Source organism: Saccopteryx bilineata, chromosome 2 (assembly GCF_036850765.1).
Source record: "Saccopteryx bilineata isolate mSacBil1 chromosome 2, mSacBil1_pri_phased_curated, whole genome shotgun sequence".
Taxonomy (NCBI): Eukaryota; Metazoa; Chordata; class Mammalia; order Chiroptera; family Emballonuridae; genus Saccopteryx; species Saccopteryx bilineata.
Genome location: NC_089491.1, coordinates 302,380,921 through 302,402,176, shown reverse-complemented (window position 1 = coordinate 302,402,176; position 21,256 = coordinate 302,380,921). Strand labels below are relative to the sequence as shown.

The window sequence follows — 21,256 nt, the reverse complement described above, 5'->3', positions numbered from 1 at the left end:
GTGCGGCGGGGCCGGATAAATGGCCTCCGGGGGCCGCATGTGGCCCGCGGGCCGTAGTTTGGGGACCCCTGGTCTAGGACAGTGCGCTTTATTTTGCCATCCAGGGTTCCGCAACGATGATGGCCAGCTCATGTTTCCTTTCCACCGTTCCTGAGTGGGGTGGTAACTGCCCGTTTAAGGACAAGGCGGTGAACCACAAATTCCAGCAAACCCGGGCAGTGCTTCAGGGTAACTGTGAAGAAGGAACAGCCCCGCGAGTGTGGGCGAGCCTGAGCTGTCAGAGGGTGGGGGTGCTGACCACGGCCAGGCCACGCCCCGCTCCCTCAGGGCTAACGCCCCGCCCATTCTGAGTCATGGCCTGCATCGCCCAGACCAAGGGTACCTCACTTGACACATTGTGAGAATGGGGATTGTTGCATCTCCCACCCGCTACAATCAAAAAGGTAAATGCTCACTCACTGCCCCTCAGGTTTCCCGCTGATGTCCGGGAAAATGACGGTGTCTCCCAAGCCGCGCAGGGCACATTCCTACCACCTCGAGAGTCTCTTTTCTTCTTGGCGCTTCGTTGGGATCCATTTGGTGACCCTAGTGCTCCTGCTACCCTCAGGCTCCGGTAGGGGACCGGAAAGGTTGTGAGCTCTGGAGACGAACTGGAGCGGGTTGGGAGCTAGCTTCCCTGAGCCCAGGGCGGAGGTTACTTTGCCTGGTGGGTGGGGTGGGAGGAACGGGGCTTGGTCGACCCGGGTGGTGCAGAGTTGGGGTGGAAGGCTCAGCCACAGATCCTCAGGGTTGTGCTGTGGCGGATCCGGGACGTGGGGACCCGGTAGTGCCCGCGGTGAGGGCTAGTTGGTGATAGTCAATGAGCCTCATGGGTTGCTAGACACACCCATTTTTGCCCGGGATCAAGCTGTGTCCCTAGCACAAGCTTGCAGATGTTTGGGGACTGAGTCAATGGGGATGGGAAGCCCTCACCTGTGCTTAAAGTGAGGGCTTGCTCTGGAGTGCCCTGGTGCATGGGCTGTTGCTAGGACCTGTACTGTTCGGGTGGGGCATTTTTACGATGTGTTTCCTTGGCACAGTAATACCTGGGCGAGTGGAGTGTTTGTGCCCCACTGGGTTAGGCTGGAGGATCCGGGGCTAGGTATTATTGTGTGTGTGCTTTATGGAATTGTCCAGGCCAGCGGTGTGGGCTGTGGGGTAAAGAAGATAAATACTTGCCTTGTATGGGTGTTGGGGAGCAGTTCTGCACGGAGCCCTTGAGTGAGAGCTGGCTCTGGGTATTCGGATTTAGAGAGATTAAGAAGGGAGTGAGTGTTCAGGGATTGTTATCCTTAAGGTAACAGGCTGCTTATTGCCCCACAAATTGTATTGGTAATTGGTTTGAAGGCATTTTCCTTTTCTTTCTTTTTCTTTTTAACCATGGAGTCACATTCATATTCACATCCAATATAGATAATATCCTATTCTGTTCCCAAATGTCTTTTGGACATTATTTTTTCTCTTTTTCATCAGGTTGGGTCCCATTTGAGGGAGATTCGAAGAAATTTTAAAAAAATACTTGTAGCCAAATTTAGTTAGAAACAGAAGTTCTAAGAAATGAATGATAAATAATATCAATAGGGTTTTACCCGAAGATTATAAACTGAAGCTGAAGGCCACTCACTAAGTTGGATTCACGTTTCGTATATTCGTGTACATACACAAACATGCTTATTATATAAAAGTATACAATCTAAAAACATACTCTAATTATTCTTAGGGCCCTATTACATATACAGTTTGTAGGCTACATTCTGTCCTTAGCAGAATTCACTCAATAAATATGTATTTGCCTTGTATGTGCCTGATCCATTCTGGTTTTGGCAATACCCTGGTGAGTAGTAACAAACCATTCTTATTTTAGGTCCTTATTTCACTCTTTGTCTGCTTGTACCCAGTCACACATGAACATAGACAGTGACTGTGTTTTGCTCACTCTTAGATCCCCAGTGCCAGCACACAGTAAGCAATCAATAAGTATTTGCTGAAATCTATTAGAACTGGAGACAGTAATCAAACCATAGTACTAATATGTTATAGCCCAAGAAAGGTGCCTGGGGGAAAGGAGCATGATTCTCTGATAGTATTTCACAAATGACTGGTATAAGGGAATAATTTTGTGCTCATGAAATAGGTTAAACTGCAACTTTGGGGCTTCTGTACTGGCTGTCGCTCAGTCTGGGTACATTCTTCTCCTGCATCTTGTATAATTGGGGCCTTTCTTCCAAACTGAGTTATGATGTTACCCCCTTTGGGACCGTTTCTGAGCAAACTATTTCAGGAAGACCTACACACTCCAGCTCATACTCCCCGTAACTTTTAGTCACTCTTCCAAAACTATCACTTCTATTTTATCTTTATTAGAATGAAGATATTTTCTCTGTCTTCTCACACTTCTCTTTGCAAATGACCAATTTTGTGCCTTGGTATCAGGACTCATTTAAAACTATTAACTGCCTTCCCCCAAAACATAATAATAAATATAGTAGTCAGTAAGAATTCTAATCAAACAGGAAAACTAAAGCTACCCTGAGAAAAATGAAAATAAAAACAAACTTTACAAAATTTATGGGAGATACCAAAAGGAGCTATAAGACAATAGTTTATAGGTATATAGGCCTTTATTAGTAAGCAGAAATAATACCATATAAACAATATAATTTACATCTAAAGGAACTAGAAAAAGAGGACCAAACAAAACCCAAAGTAAGTAGAAGGAAGGAAATAAGAAATAGAAAATAATTTTTTTAAAAAAAATGAAAAGATCAGTAAAGCTAAGAGGTGGTTCTTTGAAAGGATAAATAACATTGACAGACTTCTAGAACAAACCATAAAGTAAAAAGAGAGAAGACACAAATGAAAAAAATCAGAAATGAAAGAAAAGATATTACTACTGACAACACATAAATATAAAGGATCATTAAAGAATTTATGAACAGGCTCTGGCTAGTTGCTCAGCTGTAGAGCATCAGCGTAGCAGGTAGAAGTCCGGGTTTGATTCCTGGTCAGGACACACAGGAGAAGCAACCATCTACTTCTCCACCCCTCCCCTTTCTCTCTCTCTCTCTCTCTCTCTCTCTCTTTCTTCCCTACCTGCAACTATGGCTCAAGTAAACAAGTTAGCCCCCTGGAGCTGAGGATGGCTCCTTGACCTCACCTCAGGTACTAGAATAGCTGGGTTGGGTAGCAATGGAGTAGTGTCGAGGTGGGCAGAACATCAGCCCCAGAAAGGGTTGTCGGGTAGATACCAGTTGGGGTGCATGTGGGAGTCTGTCTCTCCACCTCCCTGCCTCTCACTTGTTAAGAGAAATAAAGAAAGAGAGAAAGAGAAAAAAAAAGTAAGAAAGAAAGAAAGAGAAAGAGAGAGAGAAAGAAAAAAGAAAGAGAAAGAGAGAAAGAAAAAAGAAAGAGAAAGAAAGAAAAAAGAATAAAAGAAAAAAAGAAAGAGAAAGAAAGAAAAAAGAAAGAAAGAGAGAAAGAAAAAAGAAAAAAAAGAGAGAAAGAAAAAAGGAAGAAAGTAGGAAAGAAAGAAAGAAAGAAAGAAAGAAAGAAAGAAAGAAAGAAAGAAAGAAAGGGAAGATTACAGGAAGAACTATATGTCAACAGACTGGATAATCTAGAAAAATAGATAAATTTCTAGAAGCATACAAGCTTCCAAGGCTAAACCAGGAAAAAACAGAGAATCTGAACATACCAGTAACTAGCAACTAAACGCAAGCAATTTTTTTTTAAATTAACAACAAAATGAAGCCCAGGGCCAATAGTCTCACAGGTGAACTCTACCAAATATTTAAAGAATTAGTACCTACTTTTTTGAAACTATTTCTGAACATTAAAGAGGAAGGAATATTTCCAAACTTATTTTATGAGTCTAGCATTCGTCTAATACCAAAATAAAACAAAGACACTACCATAAAAAGAATTACAGAACAATATCCCTGATGAAAATAGATACTAAAATTCTCCACAAAATTCAACAAACCAAATTCAACATCTGTTAAAGGGATTACAGGGTGGGACAAAAGTAGCTCACAGTTGTTCATATGGAAAATAAAATAATACAATAATAATTAATAATACAAGAATAAACTCTAGTTTTGTGTACTTATAACTATGTACTTACTTGCCCCACCCTATATATATCATGATAAAATGGGATTTATACCAGGGATGAGGGATGGTTGAACATCCACAACAATCAATGTGATTCATTACATCATTAAAACCAATGATAAAAATCATAATTATCTCAATAGATGCAGAAAAAGCAGTTGACAGAATTTAACATCTATTTATGACAAAAACACTCAACGAAGTGGTGTAGAAGGAACTTACCTTAACTTTTTCAAGCCATATGTAACAAGCACACAATTAATATGTTTAAAAGTTTTCAGGAATAAGGAAAGGATGCCTACTCTCACCACTTTTATTCAAAATAGTATCAAAATTCTGAGCTACAGCAATCTAAAAAGAAAAAGAAATAAAAAGCATCCAAATTGTAAAGAAAGAAGTAAAACTGTAGGCATTTTGTAATGACATGATACTATACATAGAAAATCCTAAAGAATCCACCAAAAAATTTATGGAATTAATAAAGGAATTCAGTAAAGTAGCAGGATACAAAATTAATGTACTAAAAGTACTGAAGCTGGTCAAGTTCCTATACATGAATAAGAAAAAATAAGGAGGAGAAATAAATAAAACAATCTCATTTACAATTGCAAGGAAAAAATTTAAAAAACAGAAGAAATTTTATCAAAGGGAATAAAGACATGTACTTAAAAACTATAGATATTGAGGAGAGAGAAGATGGCAGCGGAGTAGGCAGATGCACAGACACCCAGCTCTCAACACCAAACTGGAATACAAATCAATTTAGAAAAAATCAGCATGAAAAACCAACACTGAACTGCAAGAACAGCTCTCAAAAACCAAGGAGCAAAGAGGAAGCCACAATAATCCTGGTAAGGAGTGCCTGAATCTCCTCTGCTTACAGGAAGGGAAGGAGGTGGGTGAGGCTGAGAGCCCAGAGAGGATTTCACAGAGGAAAAAGAGCAGAAACTACTGCTCACAGCCACTTACCTGGCGACCAGGGAGCAAGGTGGGTTGAAAAGACCAGCTTATCTCCCAAGTGGAAAAGACAGGGAGAGGGACAGACTGTGAGGGGCTAAGGTATGCAAGAAACAAAATAAAAAAGCTGACTCATTCGTGCTGGAGGTGGCCATAGCTGGGGGAGGGACTGAACCTTTCACAAAACAGAGCTGAAGTGCTTCCAGATCAGAGATCTCCGGACATCTATCCAGCTCCAATCAGCACAACAAGACACAGCTGAAAACAAGAAGTGGGGAGGAGGGGCAGTAACTCAGGTCTCCATGGAGATCTGAGATACACCTCCCCCTACTGAAGCTGAGAGAAAAAACCCTGCCCCCAGTGAGGTTAGTTGGAGGAAGAGACCTTCAGCGTCTCAGGTTACACCCACAGCATTCCTGGATACAGTTTCAAGGAAGCCTCCTGCTGAGATCAGTTAACAAGACTATCACCTGTTAAGAAAACAAAGAAATCAAGACTTCAAAGCTGCCCAAATCTGAAAGTGGATTACAAATAATAGCTGATACCAACCCACGAAGACCTAAAAATAACACAACTGAAAACTGGAGGCAGACAACACCAAGCCTAGACTCAATCAACTCTACAAATAAAAAAAAAGAAGAAGAAGATGAGAAAACAAAGGAGTGCAATCCAAATGAAACCACAAGAGACACTTTCGAGAGATGAACTGAGTGATATGGAAATAATCAAACTTCCAGATGCGGAGTTCAAAATAATGATTGTAAAGATGCTTAGGGATCTTAGAACAACAATGGAGGGGGAGTTTGAAACCTAAATAAAGAAATAGCAAGTATAAAAAAGAATCAGTTGAAGACGAAAAATACAATATCAGAAATAAAGACCACAATGGAAGGAATTAAAAACAGGATAGATAGAGTAGAGGATCGAATCAGCGAGTTAGAAGACAACTGGAATGAAGGCATGAAAGCAGAGAAGAAAAGAGAAAAAAGACTCAAAAAGTCAGAGGAAACTCTTAGAGAGCTCTGTGACAACATGAAGAGAAATAACATCCGCATCATAGGGGTTCCTGAAGAAGAAGAAAAAGAACAAGGGATAGAGACTTTGTTCAATCATATCATAGCTGAAAACTTCCCTAAATTAATGCAAGAGAAACTCTCACAAATCCAAGAAGCACAGAGGACTCCATTAAAGAGAAACCCAAAGAAACCTACACCAAGACACATCATAATTAAAATACCAAAGCTAAGCGATAAAGAGAAAATATTAAAAGCTGCAAGAGAAAAAAAAGTTATCACCTACAAAGGAGCCCCCATAAGGATGACATCTGACTTCTCAACAGAAACACTTGAGGCCAGAAGGGAATGGCAAGAAATATTCAAAGTAATGCAGAACAAGAACCTACAACCAAGACTACTTTATCCAGCAAGGCTATCGTTTAAAATTGAAGGAGAAATAAAAAGCTTCCCAGACAAAAAACAACTCAAGGAATTCATTACAACCAAACCAATGCTGCAGGAAATATTAAGGGGCCTGGTGTAAACAGATAAAGTGGGAAAAGAATACAGAAAAAAAGAAAAAGAAAAAGGAATACACCTTTAAAGAAGAAATGGCAATAAACAACTACATATCAATAATAACCTTAAATGTAAATGGATTAAATGATCCAATCAAAAGACATAGGGTAGCTGCGTGGATAAGAAAACAGGATCCATACATATGTTGTCTACAAGAGACACACCATAGAACAAAAGACACACACAGATTGAAGGTAAAAGGATGGAAAAAAATGTTTCATGCAAACGGAAATGAAAAAAAAGCTGGGGTAGCAATACTTATATCAGACAAATTGGACTTTAAAACAAAGGATATAGTAAGAGATAAAGAAGGCCACTACATAATGATAAAGGGAGTAATCCAACAGGAAGATATAACTATTATAAATATCTATGCACCTAATATAGGAGCACCCAAATATATAAAACAGACTTTGATGGATTTAAAGGGCGAGATCAACAGCAATACTATAATAGTAGGGGATTTCAATACCCCACTAACATCACTAGATAGATCCTCAAGAAAGAAAATTAACAAAGAAACAGCAGACTTATTGGAAACACTAGATCAACTCGATTTAATAGATATCTTCAGAACCTTTCACCCTAAAGCAGCAAAATATACATTCTTTTCACGTGCTCATGGTATATTCTCTAGGATAGACCACATGTTAGGGCACAAAAGTGCTCTCAACAAATTTAAGAAGACTGAAATCATATCAAGCACTTTCTCCGATCACAACGGCATGAAACTAGAAATGAATCACAGCAGAAAAGCTCAAAAATTCTCGAACACATGGAAACTAAATAGCAGGGTGCTAAATAATGAATGGATTAAGAATGAGATCAAAGAAGAAATAAAGAAATTCCTAGAAACGAATGACAATGAGCATACAACAACTCAAAATTTATGGGACACAGCGAAAGCAGTGCTGAGAGGGAAGTTCATAGCACTACAGGCACACTTTCAGAAGCTAGAAAAAGCTCAAATAAACAACTTAACCCTGCATCTAAAAGAACTAGAAAAAGAACAGCAAGTAAAGCCCAAATGTAGTAGAAGGAAGGAAATAATAAAGATCAGAGCAGAAATAAATGACATAGAGGCTAAAGAAACAATACAGAGGATCAAGGAAACTAGGAGCTGGTTCTTTGTAAAGGTAAACAAGATTGATGCACCTTTAAGTAGACTCACCAAGAAAAAGAGAGAGAGGACTCAAATAAATAAAATTAGAAATGAGAGAGGAGAAATAACAACTGACACAACAGAAATACAAAATATTGTAAGAAAATACTATGAAGAACTGTATGCCAAAAAACTAGACAACCTAGATGAAATGGACAAATTCCTTGAAACGTACAATCTTCCAAAAATCAATCTGGAAGAATCAGAAAACTTAAACAGACCAATTACACCAAAGGAGATCGAAAACAGTTATCAAAAAACTCCCAACAAATAAAAGTCCGGGGCCCGATGGCTTCACAACGGAATTCTACCAAATATTCAAAGAAGAACTAACTCCTATCCTTCTCAAACTATTTCAAAAAATTCAAGAGGAAGGAAGACTTCCAAACTCCTTTTATGAGGCGAGCATAATTCTGATTCCAAAACCAGGCAAAGACCACAGAAAGAAAGAAAATTATAGGCCAATATCTCTGATGAATATAGATGCTAAAATCCTCAACAAAATATTAGCAAACCGGATCCAACAATATATGGAAAAAATCATACACCATGATCAAGTGGGATTTATTCTGGGGAGGCAAGGCTGGTACAATATTCGTAAATCAATCAATGTGATTCATCACATAAACAAAAAGAAGGAGAAAAACCATATGATAATTTCAATAGATGCAGAAAAAGCATTTGATAAAATCCAGCAGCCATTCATGATCAAAACTCTCAGCAAAGTGGGAATACAGGGAACATACCTCAACATGATAAAAGCCATCTATGAGAAACCCACAGCCAACATCATACTCAATGGGCAAAAATTAAAAGCAATACTCTTAAGATCAGGAACAAGGCAGGGGTGCCCCCTTTCACCACTCTTATTTAACATAGTCCTGGAAGTCCTAGCCACAGCAATCAGACAAGAAGAAGAAATAAAAGGCATTCAAGTTGGAAAATAAGAAGTAAAACTATCATTATTTGCAGATGATATGATATTGTATATAGAAAACCCTAAAGTCTCAGTCAAAAAACTACTGGACCTAATAAATAAATTCAGCAAAGTGGCAGGATATAAAATCAATACTCAGAAATCAGAAGCATTTTTATACACCAACAATGAACAGTCAGAAAGAGAAATTAAGGAAACAATCCCATTCACAATTACAACCAAAAAAATAAATTATCTAGGAGGTAACTTAACCAAGGAGACTAAAGACTTGTACTCGGAAAATTACAAAACATTGATAAAAGAAATCAAGGAAGATACTAACAAGTGGAAGCATATACCGTGCTCATGGTTAGGAAGAATAAACATCATTAAAATGTCTATATTACCCAAAGCAATTTATAAATTCAATGCAATACCAATTAAAATACCAATGACATACTTCAAAGATATAGAACACATATTCCAAAAATTTATAGGGAACCAAAAAAGGACACGAATAGCCTCAGCAATCTTAAAAAAAAAGAATAAAGTGGGAGGTATCACACTTCCTGATATCAAGTTATACTACAAGGCCATTGTACTCAAAACAGCCTGGTACTGGCATAAGAACAGGCATATAGATCAATGGAATAGAACAGAGAACCCAGAAATAAACCCACAGTTCTATGGACAACTGATATTTGACAAAGGAGGTAAGGAAATACAATGAGTAAAGACAGCCTCTTTAACAAATGGTGTTGGGAAAATTGGACAGCTACCTGCAAAAAAATGAAACTAGATCACCAGCTTACACCACTCACAAAAATAAACTCAAAATGGATAAAAGACTTGAATGTAGGCCGTGAAACCATAAGCATCTTAGAAGAAAACATAGGCAGTAAGCTCTCCGACATCTCTCCGAGCAATATATTTGCTGATATATCTCCATGGGGAAGTGAAATAAAAGACAGGATAAACAAATGGGACTATATCAAACTAAAAAGCTTTTGCACAGCTAAAGACAACAAGAACAGAATAAAAAGACAAACTACACAATGGGAGAACATATTTGACAATACATCTGATAAGGGGTCAATAACCAAAATTTATAAAGAACTTGTAAAACTCAACACCAGGAAGATAAACAACCCATTCCAAAAATGGGCAAAAGAGATGAATAGACACTTCTCCAAAGAGGTCATACAGATGGCCAATAGGCATATGAAAAAATGCTCAACATCACTAATTATTAGAGAAATGCAAATTAAAACCACAATGAGATATCACCTTACACCAGTCAGAATGGCGCTTATCAACAAAACAACACAGAATAAGTGCTGGCGAGGATGTGGAGAAAAGGGGACCCTCATGCACTGCTGGTGGGAATGCAGACTGGTGCAGCCACTGTGGAAAACAGTATGGAGATTCCTCAAAAAACTGAAAATCGAACCGCCTTTTGACCCAGCTATCCCACTTTTAGGAATATACCCCAAGGACACCATAGAACGGCTCGAAAAGGAGAAATGCACCCGCATGTTTGTGGCAGCATTGTTCACAATAGCGAAGATCTGGAAACAGCCCAAGTGTCCGTCAGAGGACGAGTGGATTAAAAAACTTTGGTACATATATACTATGGAATACTACTCAGCCATAAGAAATGATGACATCGGATCATTTACAATAACATGGATGGACCTTGATAACATTATACGGAGTGAAATAAGTAAATCAGAAAAAAAACTGAGATGAATCCATACATAGAAGGGACATAAAAATGAGACTCAGAGACATGAACAAGAATGTGATGGCAACAAGGGCGGGGGGTTGGGGGAGGGGGGGACGGGGTGAAGAAGGAGAGAGGGGTTAGGGGAGGGGAGGGGCACAAAGAAAACCAGATAGAAGGTGACAGAAGACAATTTAACTTTGCGGGAGGGGAATACAGCACAATCAAATGTCAAAATAATCTAGATTCAGGAGTGACGTCACGGAAATGGCGCCGTGAGAAGTGCGTCCGACAGCTCTCCCATAAATCACAACAAATTTATCAACTAGAAACAGAAATATTTATCCTCGGAGCATTCCGGAGTTCCACACAAACTGAAAGCAAAAGGACTGTTATCACTTGAATCTGAGAGACGAGGGTGTGGAGGAAGCTACTGCAGCGACGCTCATTCAAGCCGCGAGGGAGTGCGCCTGCGTGCTATCAATAAGACCTCACTCAGATGACGATAAGAAAGAGGAAATCGAATATTATGGATACAAAAGAAAGAGAGGTAACACAAATAGATGTGGAAAAATCTATGGAGAAAAGACTTAATATATTGGAAGCCTTGGAGCTAAATGACAGAGAATTTAAAATAGAAATCTTAAAAATACTCAGAGATATACAAGAAAACACAGAAAGGCAATATAGGGAGATCAGAAAACAACTCAATGAACACAAAGAATATATTACCAAGGAAATTGAAACTATAAAAACAAATCAAACAGAAATGAAAAACTCAATTCACGAGCTGAAAAACGAGGTAATAAGCTTAGCTAACAGAACAGCCCAGATTGAAGATAGGATTAGTGAAATAGAAGACAAACAACTTGAGGCACAACAGAGAGAAGAAGAAAGAGACTCAAAAATAATAAAAAATGAGAAAGCCCTACAGGAATTGTCTGACTCCATCAGAAAGAATAACATAAGAATAATAGGTATATCAGAGGGAGAAGAGAAAGAAAATGGAATGGAGAATATACTCAAACAAATAATAGACGAGAACTTCCCAAGCCTGTGGAAGGAACTAAAGCCTCAAATTCAAGAAGCAAACAGAACACCAAGTTTCTTAACCCCAACAAACCCACTCCAAGGCACATCATAATAAAGATGACACAAACCAATGACAAAGAAAAAATTCTCAAGGCAGCCAGGGAAAAGAAGAGTACAACATATAAAGGAAGGCCTATTAGATTATCATCAGATTTCTCAGCAGAAACTCTACAAGCTAGAAGAGAGTGGACCCCAATATTTAAAGCCCTGAAAGAGAGGAACTTTCAGCCAAGAATACTATACCCATCAAAGCTATCCTTCAAGTATGAAGGAGATATAAAAACATTCACAAATACAGAAAAGATGAGAGAATTTATCAACAGAAAGCCCCCACTCCAGGAAATACTAAGGGGGGTTTTCCAACCAGATTCAAAGAACAAAAGAAAACAACACCACAAGTAACAGCTCCACCAAGAACACAATAAAACCAAACTTAAACTGTGACAACAAAGGAAAAAAAGGGGGGAGAGGATGGAGATTAACAGTAGCAAAGGATGATGAAGTGCAGAAATACTTATAAGATAGGGTACTACAATGAATATGGTAGGTACCCTTTTCATTACTTAATGGTAACCACCCTTAAAAAAACCACCACAAAAACACTTGACTTAAAAAAGGTAGCAACAGAGGAAAGAAGTATGGAACACAAACAAACAAAAACAAATGATAGAAAAACAAAAGAGAAGAATCAAACTAGATACAAAACTAACAGAAAGCAATTTATAAAATGGCAGTAGGGAACCCACAAGTGTCAATAATTACACTAAATGTAAATGGATTAAACTTACCAATAAAAAGACACAGAGTAGCAGAATGGATTAAAAAAGAAAATCCAACTATATGCTGCCTACAAGAAACACATCTAAGCAACAAGGATAAAAACAAATTCAAAGTGAAAGGCTGGAAAACAATACTCCAAGCAAACAACACCCAAAAAAAAGCAGGTGTAGCAATACTCATATCTAATAATGCTGACTACAAGACAGAAAAAGTACTCAGAGACAAAAATGGTCATTTCATAATGATTAAGGGGAAGTTGAATCAAGAAGACATAACAATCCTTAATATATATGCACCAAACCAAGGAGCACCAAAATATATAAGACAGCTACTTATTGACCTTAAAACAAAAACTAACAAAAATACAATCATACTTGGAGACCTCAATACACCGCTGACGGCTCTAGATCGGTCATCCAAACAGAGAATCAATAAAGATATAGAGGCCTTAAACGAAATACTAGAACACCTGGATATGATAGACATCTACAGGACACTTCATCCCAAAGCGACAGAGTATACATTTTTCTCTAGTGTACATGGAACATTCTCAAGAATTGACCATATGTTGGGCCACAAAGACAATATCAGCAAATTGAGAAAAATTGAAATTGTACCAAGCATAGTTTCTGATCATAAAGCCTTGAAACTAGAATTCAACTGCAAAAAAGAGGGGAAAAACCCACAAAAATGTGGAAACTAATCAACATACTTCTAAAAAATGAATGGGTCAAAGAAGAAATAAGCGCAGAGATCAAAAGATATATACAGACAAATGAAAATGAAAATACGACATATCAGAATCTCTGGGATGCAGCAAAGGCAGTAATAAGAGGAAAGTTCATATCACTTCAGGCCTATATGAACAAACAAGAGAGAGCCGAAGTAAACCACTTAACTTCACACCTTAAGGAACTAGAAAAAGAAGAACAAAGACAACCCAAAACCAGCCGAAGAAAGGAGATAATAAAAATCAGAGCAGAAATAAATGAAATAGAGAACAGAAAAACTATAGAAAAAATCAATAAAACAAGGAGCTGGTTCTTTGAAAAGATCAACAAAATTGACAAACCCTTGGCAAGACTCACCAAGGAAAAAAGACACAGGACTCAAATAAATAAAATCCAAAATGAAAGAGGAGAGATCACCACAGACATCATAGAAATACAAAGAATTATTGTAGAATACTATGAAAAATTATATGCCACCAAATACAACAATCTAGAAGAAATGGATAAATTCCTAGAACAATACAACCTTCCTAGACTGAGTCATGAAGAAGCAGAAAGCCTAAACAGACCAATCAGCAGGGAGGAAATAGAAAAAACTATTAAAAATCTCCCCAAAAATAAAAGTCCAGGCCCAGACGGTTATACTAGTGAATTCTAACAAACATTCAAAGAAGACTTGGTTCCTATTCTACTCAAAGTCTTCCAAAAAATTGAAGAAGAAGCAATACTTCCAAACACATTTTATGAGGCCAACATAACCCTCATACCAAAACCTGGCAAGGATGGCACAAAGAAAGAAAACTACAGACCAATATCTCTAATGAATACAGATGCCAAAATACTAAACAAAATACAGGCAAACCGAATACAACAACATATTAAAAAAATAATACATCATGATCAAGTGGGATTCATCCCAGAATCTCAAGGATGGTTCAACATACGCAAAACGGTTAACGTAATACACCATATCAACAAAACAAAGAACAAAAACCACATGATCTTATCAATAAATGCAGAAAAGGCTTTTGATAAAATACAACACAATTTTATGTTTAAGACTCTCAACAAAATGGGTATAGAAGGAAAATATCTCAACATGATAAAGGCCATATATGATAAACCATCAGCCAACATCCTATTAAACGGCATAAAACTGAGGACTTTCTACCTTAAATCAGGAACAAGACAGGGTTGTCCACTCTCTCCACTCTTATTCAACGTGGTGCTAGAAGTTCTGGTTAGAGCAATCAGACAAGACAAAGAAATAAAAGGCATCCATATCGGAAAAGAAGAAGTAAAGCTATCACTTTTTGCTGATGATATGATCCTATACATCGAAAACCCGAAGGACTCCACAAAAAGATTATTAGAAACAATAAACCAATACAGTAAGGTCGCAGGATACAAAATTAACATACAAAAGTCCATAGCCTTTCTATATGCCAACAATGAAATATTAGAAAACGAACTCAAAAAAATAATCCCCTTCACGATTGCAACAAAAAAAATAAAATACCTAGGAATAAACATAACAAAGAACGTAAAGGACCTATATAATGAAAATTACAAAGCACTGTTAAGGGAAATCGAAAAAGATACAATGAGATGGAAAAATATTCCTTGTTCTTGGATAGGAAGAATAAATATAATCAAAACGGCCATATTACCCAAAGAAATATACAAATTTAATGCAATTCCCATCAAAATCCCTATGAGATTTTTTAAAGAAATGGAACAAAAAATCATCAGATTTATATGGAACTATAAAAAACCCCGAATAGCCAAAACAATCCTAAGGAAAAAGAATGAAGCTGGGGGCATTACAATACCTGACTTTAAACTATATTATAGGGCCACAATAATCAAAACAGCATGGTATTGGCAAAAAAATAGACACTCAGACCAATGGAACAGAATAGAAAGCCCAGAAATAAAACCACATATATATGGTCAAATAATCTTTGATAAAGGGGCCAACAACACACAATGGAGAAAAGAAAGCCTCTTCAACAAATGGTGTTGGGAAAACTGGAAAGCCACATGCAAAAGAATGAAACTCGACTACAGCCTGTCCCCGTGTACTAAAATTAATTCAAAATGGATCAAAGACCTAAATATAAGACCTGAAACAATAAAGTACATAGAAGAAGACATAGGTACTAAACTCATGGACCTGGGTTTTAAAGAACATTTTATGAACTTGACTCCAATGGCAAGAGAAGTGAAGGCAAAGATAAATGAATGGGACTACATCAGAATTAAAAGTTTTTGCTCAGCAAGAGAAACTGATATCAAAATAAACAGACAGCCAACTATATGGGAACTGATATTTTCAAACGACAGCTCAGATAAGGGCCTAATATCCAAAATTTACAAAGAACTCATAAAACTCAACAACAAACAAACAAACAATCCAATAAAAAAAATGGGAAGAGGACATGAACAGACACTTCTCCCAGGAAGAGATACAAATGGCCAACAGATATATGAAAAGATGCTCAGCTTCATTAGTTATTAGAGAAATGCAAATCAAAACTACAATGAGATATCACCTCACTCCTGTTAGATTAGCTATTATCAACAAGACGGGTAATAGCAAATGTTGGAGAGGCTGTGGAGAAAAAGGAACCCTCATTCACTGTTGGTGGGACTGTAAAGTAGTACAACCATTATGGAGGAAAGTATGGTGGTTCCTCAAAAAACTGCAAATAGAACTACCTTATGACCCAGCAATCCCTCTACTGGGTATATACCCCAAAACCTCAGAAACATTGATACGTGAAGACACATGTAGCCCCATGTTCATTGCAGCACTGTTCACAGTGGCCAAGACATGGAAACAACCAAAAAGCCCTTCAATAGAAGACTGGATAAAGAAGATGTGGCACATATACACTATGGAATACTACTCAGCCATAAGAAATGATGACATCAGATCATTTACAGCAAAATGGTGGGATCTTGATAACATTATAAGGAGTGAAATAAGCAAATCAGAAAAAAACAAGAACTACATGATTCCATACATTGGTGGAACATAAAAATGAGACTAAGAGACATGGACAAGAGTGTGGTGGTTACCAAGGGTGGGGGGGGAGGGAGGACATGGGAGGGAGGGAGGGAGAGAGTTAGGGGGAGGGGGAGGGGCACAGAGAACTAGATAGAGGGTGACGGAGGACAATCTGACTTTGGGCGAGGGGTTTGCAACATAATTTGATGACAAAATAACCTAGACATGTTTTCTTTGAATATATGTACTCTGATTTATTAATGTCATCCCATTACCATTAATAAAAATTTATTAAAAAAAATCCCTTTAACAAAAAAACAAACAAAAAAATGATTTAGACTATTCTAATTCTATTGTCTTTTCATATAAATTTTAGAAGCACTTTTTCAAATTTTATAAAACATCTGCTGGAATTTTAATTGGGATTATACTGAATTTATAGATCAGTTACAAAGAATTGACATCTTTATTATATTGAGTTTTGCAATTTATGATCAATGAATTTGTATTTATTCCAACTTTAAGATACTATACTGGCCCTAGCTGGTTGGCTCATCAGTAGAGCCTGGTGTGTGAATGTCCTGGGTTTGATTCCTGGTCAGGGCACGCAGAAGAAGTACCCATCTGCTTCTTCACCCATCCCCCTCTTGCTTCTCTCCCTCTTTTTCTCTTTCCCTTCTGTAGCCACGGCTCGATTGGAGTGAGTTGGTGCCAGGCACTGAGTATGGCTCCATGGCCTCCACCTCAGGAGTTAAGAAGAACTCAGTTGCTGAGCAATAGAGCAATGTCCCAAATGGGCCCTAGTGGGCTTGCTGGGTGAATCTTAGTCAAGGTACATGTGGGAGTCTATCTCTCTGCCTTTCCTCCTCTTCCTGAATTAAAATAAATAAATAAATAAATGACACTGTACTACAAATAATTTCAATTTTATTAAAATTAAAAAAAATTTAAAATTTTACTACCCAGAATGTTACTAGTTCCATGCACTTGGAAAGAGGAACTATTTTGCTATGTTACAATGGTTTCTTTCATTCAAGAATCAAGAAACCTCCAGTGTCTCCCTGCTTTTGGTCATCCTCAAATACTTTAAACATTGTTTTTTAACTATAGGCATACCTCTGAGATATTTCAAGTTTGTTTCAGACTATAGCAATAAGTGCGTATGAAAGTAAAGCAAGTCACAACAGTTTTGCTGGTTATGGTATTGCTTCTATTGGCAAATAAATACAATGTGTATAAAGTGCAATAAAGGAAGGCACAATTAAACAAGATAAGACTGTATGTTTTGTCCAAAATTTATCAATCTTATTGGTGAGATGGTTAGTCTTTTATCTGTATTCCACCATTTCCTCTTGCCAGAGCTGTCATACTTCTTGTATTGTAAGATGAAACCTTTTAAAGCCAAGTGTTTGTTTTTGATGTTTTCAAGCCAAAAATTTTAATTCATGCATATACATAGTATTTAAAAATGTATAAACAGAAATGCCAAAAACATGTGGGGTGAAGAGTGGGAAACTACAACTAGAATTATTTTTGATTCTGTGTGACACATAAACAATTAAAATAGAAAAAAATTTAATAGGAAAATAAGCATATATGGCTGGCTTTTTTTTATTGGTTGGCCAAAGTTTTCAAAAGTTGGTAAAAGTTTGTACAGTATTTACAAATGAGAGGTAAATAAATGAAAATATTATTACCTTTACACTCAGGAGGGTCACTACTCCATTGGTCCTGCCCAGAACAAATCAATGTTTTCTTTCCAACAAGTGAATATTCATCTGGTCCATTTGAAGGATTACAACTGTAAGTTACTACTTCATTATATTCATATGTATCCTTTTGGCTATTGGTGTATGTTCCATGAGGTATTTTTCTAGGTGGCCGACACAAAATTTCTTAAAAGGAAAATAAAAAGAGGACATAAAATTCAAAAGAAAAGGTGAAACCTTAATAATGTTTTAGTAAAGTCCTGTGACCTGACTTCAATCAATTTATGAACATATGACTTTACAGTCTCATTGTGAATCCAATATCCAAGTAAGAAGAAAATTCCTTTGATAAAATGTATTATCTGACATCAAAACATTAATATAAAAATTAAATTTTAGAATATATCCATTTTCTTAAATACTCACATGAGCTACTTATATGAAATATCTTTATTTATCAGAAAGGTCATGATAAATTTTGTTCTAATCATAACACATGGTAAAAATTTAATGAAGAAATTACATTCACAGCCCTGGCCTGTTGGCTCAGTGGTAGAGCATCAGCCTGGTATGTGGATGTCCTGGGTTCGTTTCCCAGCCAGGGTACAAAGGAGAAGCACCTATCTGCTTCTCCACCCTTACCCCACTCCATTCTCACTCTCTTTCTCTCTCTTTCTCCTCCCCTCCCACAGCCAAGGCTCCATTGGAGCAGAGTTGGCCCGGGCACTGAGGATGGCTCCATGGCCTCTGCCTCAGGTGCTAGAATGGCTCCAGTTGCAACTTAGCAGCACCCCAGATGTGCAGAGCATTACCCCCTAGTGGGCATGTTGGGTGGATCTCAGTCTGGTGCCTGATGGAGTCTGTCTCTCTGCCTCCCCACTCCTCACTTCAGAAAAATAAAAATACAAAAATGAAAAGAAATTACACTCATAATTGAGGAAAACTCAGTGCTAGTGGAGACATGCTTTATTCTTTGTAAATACATCCCTTTCTAAATCAATGGTTGACAAGTACACAAAGACTTATTGTCATTTTTCAATCTCATTCTTAAGAGCATACAGTAAAATTTTCCTATGGTTTCAGATTACTTAATAATGCAGCCCAAAGTATCCAGAGGTCTTCCTCTAAGCCAGATACTAAAAACATTAGAAAACAATGTAAAGCAATGATACTATTTTCAATGTTTGTTTTGGAATGTTTTGATTTTATAAATAACTACGTTGTATTTGTTAACATGTTTTGAACTAACTTTTCTTAAAAATGAATTAATAAATAATTATTTAAAAGTTTTCTGTTTTAATTCTAATATAAAGCATATCAATAGCACTAACCCACCTACAGAAAAGCTCTGTAGGGTCTTTGTTCATTTTAAACCATAAAGGGATACCCAGACCAAAAAGTTTGAGAAATGCTGCTCTACATTCCAAAGAGAGAATATACTTACTTTCACACAGTGGGGGAATATTACTCCATTCCATATCATCTTCAGAGATTTCACAATATAGGATTTTTGTTCCAAGTAAGTAAAAACTAAATGGGAAAAATTATTTATTTCTGTATCTGTTAATGAGACTACACAATAATGAAGGCATTTTTATATGATAGTTTTTCTGCACTACAAAAGCTTCAGGGAGAAATTTCTTAAGTGACATGTATTGAGCATGGTAATGAAATCTGCTATTTGATGAAATAAAGATATTCATTACGTGAACACACATTGAACTAGAGAAAATTACCTAAATAATTCTGTCATGCCTGGTAGTCTGGTGATCGCCACCTTCAAGTCTCACCACACATGCACTTCTATGTCCTCGCTCAGGCCATTCTGCTCAGTCAGGACACGACTGAGTAGAGAGACCTGGCCCAACAGCTTACCTGACTGGATTTGAGTCCCAGTTCCAAGACTGACTGGTTTTTTGAGCTTGAGCAAGTCCCTTAGTGTTTTCTTTCTTAAATTCCTCCTATATGGAAAGTATATAATATATATATATATATATCATAGTGTTATTTTGAGTAGTAGGTGAATTAGCATCTCAGACACAGTGAGTGCTAAGCAAAGTTTTTTTTGGGGGGGGAGGGTGGTATTTGAATATTCTTCAGAGTAGAGTGTCTTGCTTGATACAGCATAGGAAAACCCCTACACGATGAAATCTCTAATGATTGGAATTCCCAGAACTCTCCCCTCCTTATAATGATCAAAAATAAGTCTGTTTCTATGGAACTTCTTATTTACTGTTTTCCTTGGTCATCTCACTGTATATATTATGTTTCTCGACAAGGTTAAAATTTCTTTGAGAATAGTGTACGCCAGCAATTTTCAATCCTTTTTATCACATGGCTCACATAAACTAATACTAAATTTCTGTGCTTCCCACACAAATATATATATTTATATATTTGCTGATCTATAGAAACAATAGGTATACATTTGATTCCTTTATACCAGATGGCTATTGTTTTGTTGGCTGTTGTCAAATTTTAATTTGATTATTTAAAGGAAAAATGGTCAGTGGTCCTGGGTAAATAGTTAGGTATTGCATGTTTCAAAAATGGCTGTGGCACAATGGTTGAAAATACCATGTCTCTGGGGATCTGTGCTCTTATAATTCAGTGCTGTTTCTGATCACAGAGAAGCAGACAGAGAGGCAGGAAGCCATCATGTCACACTTCCCCCAAAGTTGCCAGTCTCATTCTTCCAGGGGATTTTCAGATCCAGTAACCATTGCTTCTTCCTTCATTTTTCACTCTTTCCCTTTCAGGAGGCAGATATGGAAATGAGAACATTTAGGCCCTTCCAGGGTGTTCAGTTAGTTAACGAAAAGAGCATTGTTCTCATATGCCAAGGTGGCAGTATCAATCCTGGTCAGATAATATAGAAGAATCAACCAATGAATGCACAGATTGATGTAATTCTCTCTCTCCCTCTCTCTCTCTCAAATCAACCAATCAATAAAAATTAAAAAACAATCTTTAATAAGAAACAAAACAACTTTTTGTATGAGGAAAATTCTAGTTATTGCTCATGCCCAGAAAAAGACTTAGTTTACATGTCAGGCTGTTCCTCAGCACAGAGACACTCTTCAACAGTCATAAACCAAAAACATAAAACAACAAACTCTAGATAATGGTAAGAATCTGATATCCAGAGTTACCCCATTATTAGATTCAAATGTCCTGTTCAACAAAACAAAAAGTGAGAGAAATAGTAATACTTTCCCAGAAATAAATGTTAAGAGAATTTGTTATCACTGAACATCTCTGCAAAAATGTTCAAGGGTTTCTAAAAGGTGAATAAAAGGACAATAGAGAGTACCTCATGCCATATGGATAACCAGCTCACCGAGGGTACAAATATGGGTAGTTATTAAAGCTAGTACTACTCTAACAATTGTTTCTAAATGCTTTTTTATTTTTATGTGATTTAAGAAAGTAATCTTACAATGAAAA

General features: G+C 37.2%; 1 protein-coding gene across 1 annotated transcript in view; it reads right to left on the bottom strand.

The window, feature by feature from the left end:
• Positions 1 to 451: 451 nt before the first annotated feature.
• LOC136322541 (membrane cofactor protein-like) overlaps positions 452 to 21,256 on the bottom strand; it is a 35,371-nt gene continuing 14,566 nt past the window's right edge. The window contains exons 4-6 of the mRNA XM_066254494.1: positions 19,254 to 19,339; positions 17,798 to 17,995; positions 452 to 639 (exon numbers count right to left, since the gene is read on the bottom strand). Of these exons, the coding sequence (XP_066110591.1) occupies positions 452 to 639; positions 17,798 to 17,995; positions 19,254 to 19,339 (472 nt within the window). The remainder of the gene's footprint in view (positions 640 to 17,797; positions 17,996 to 19,253; positions 19,340 to 21,256) is intronic.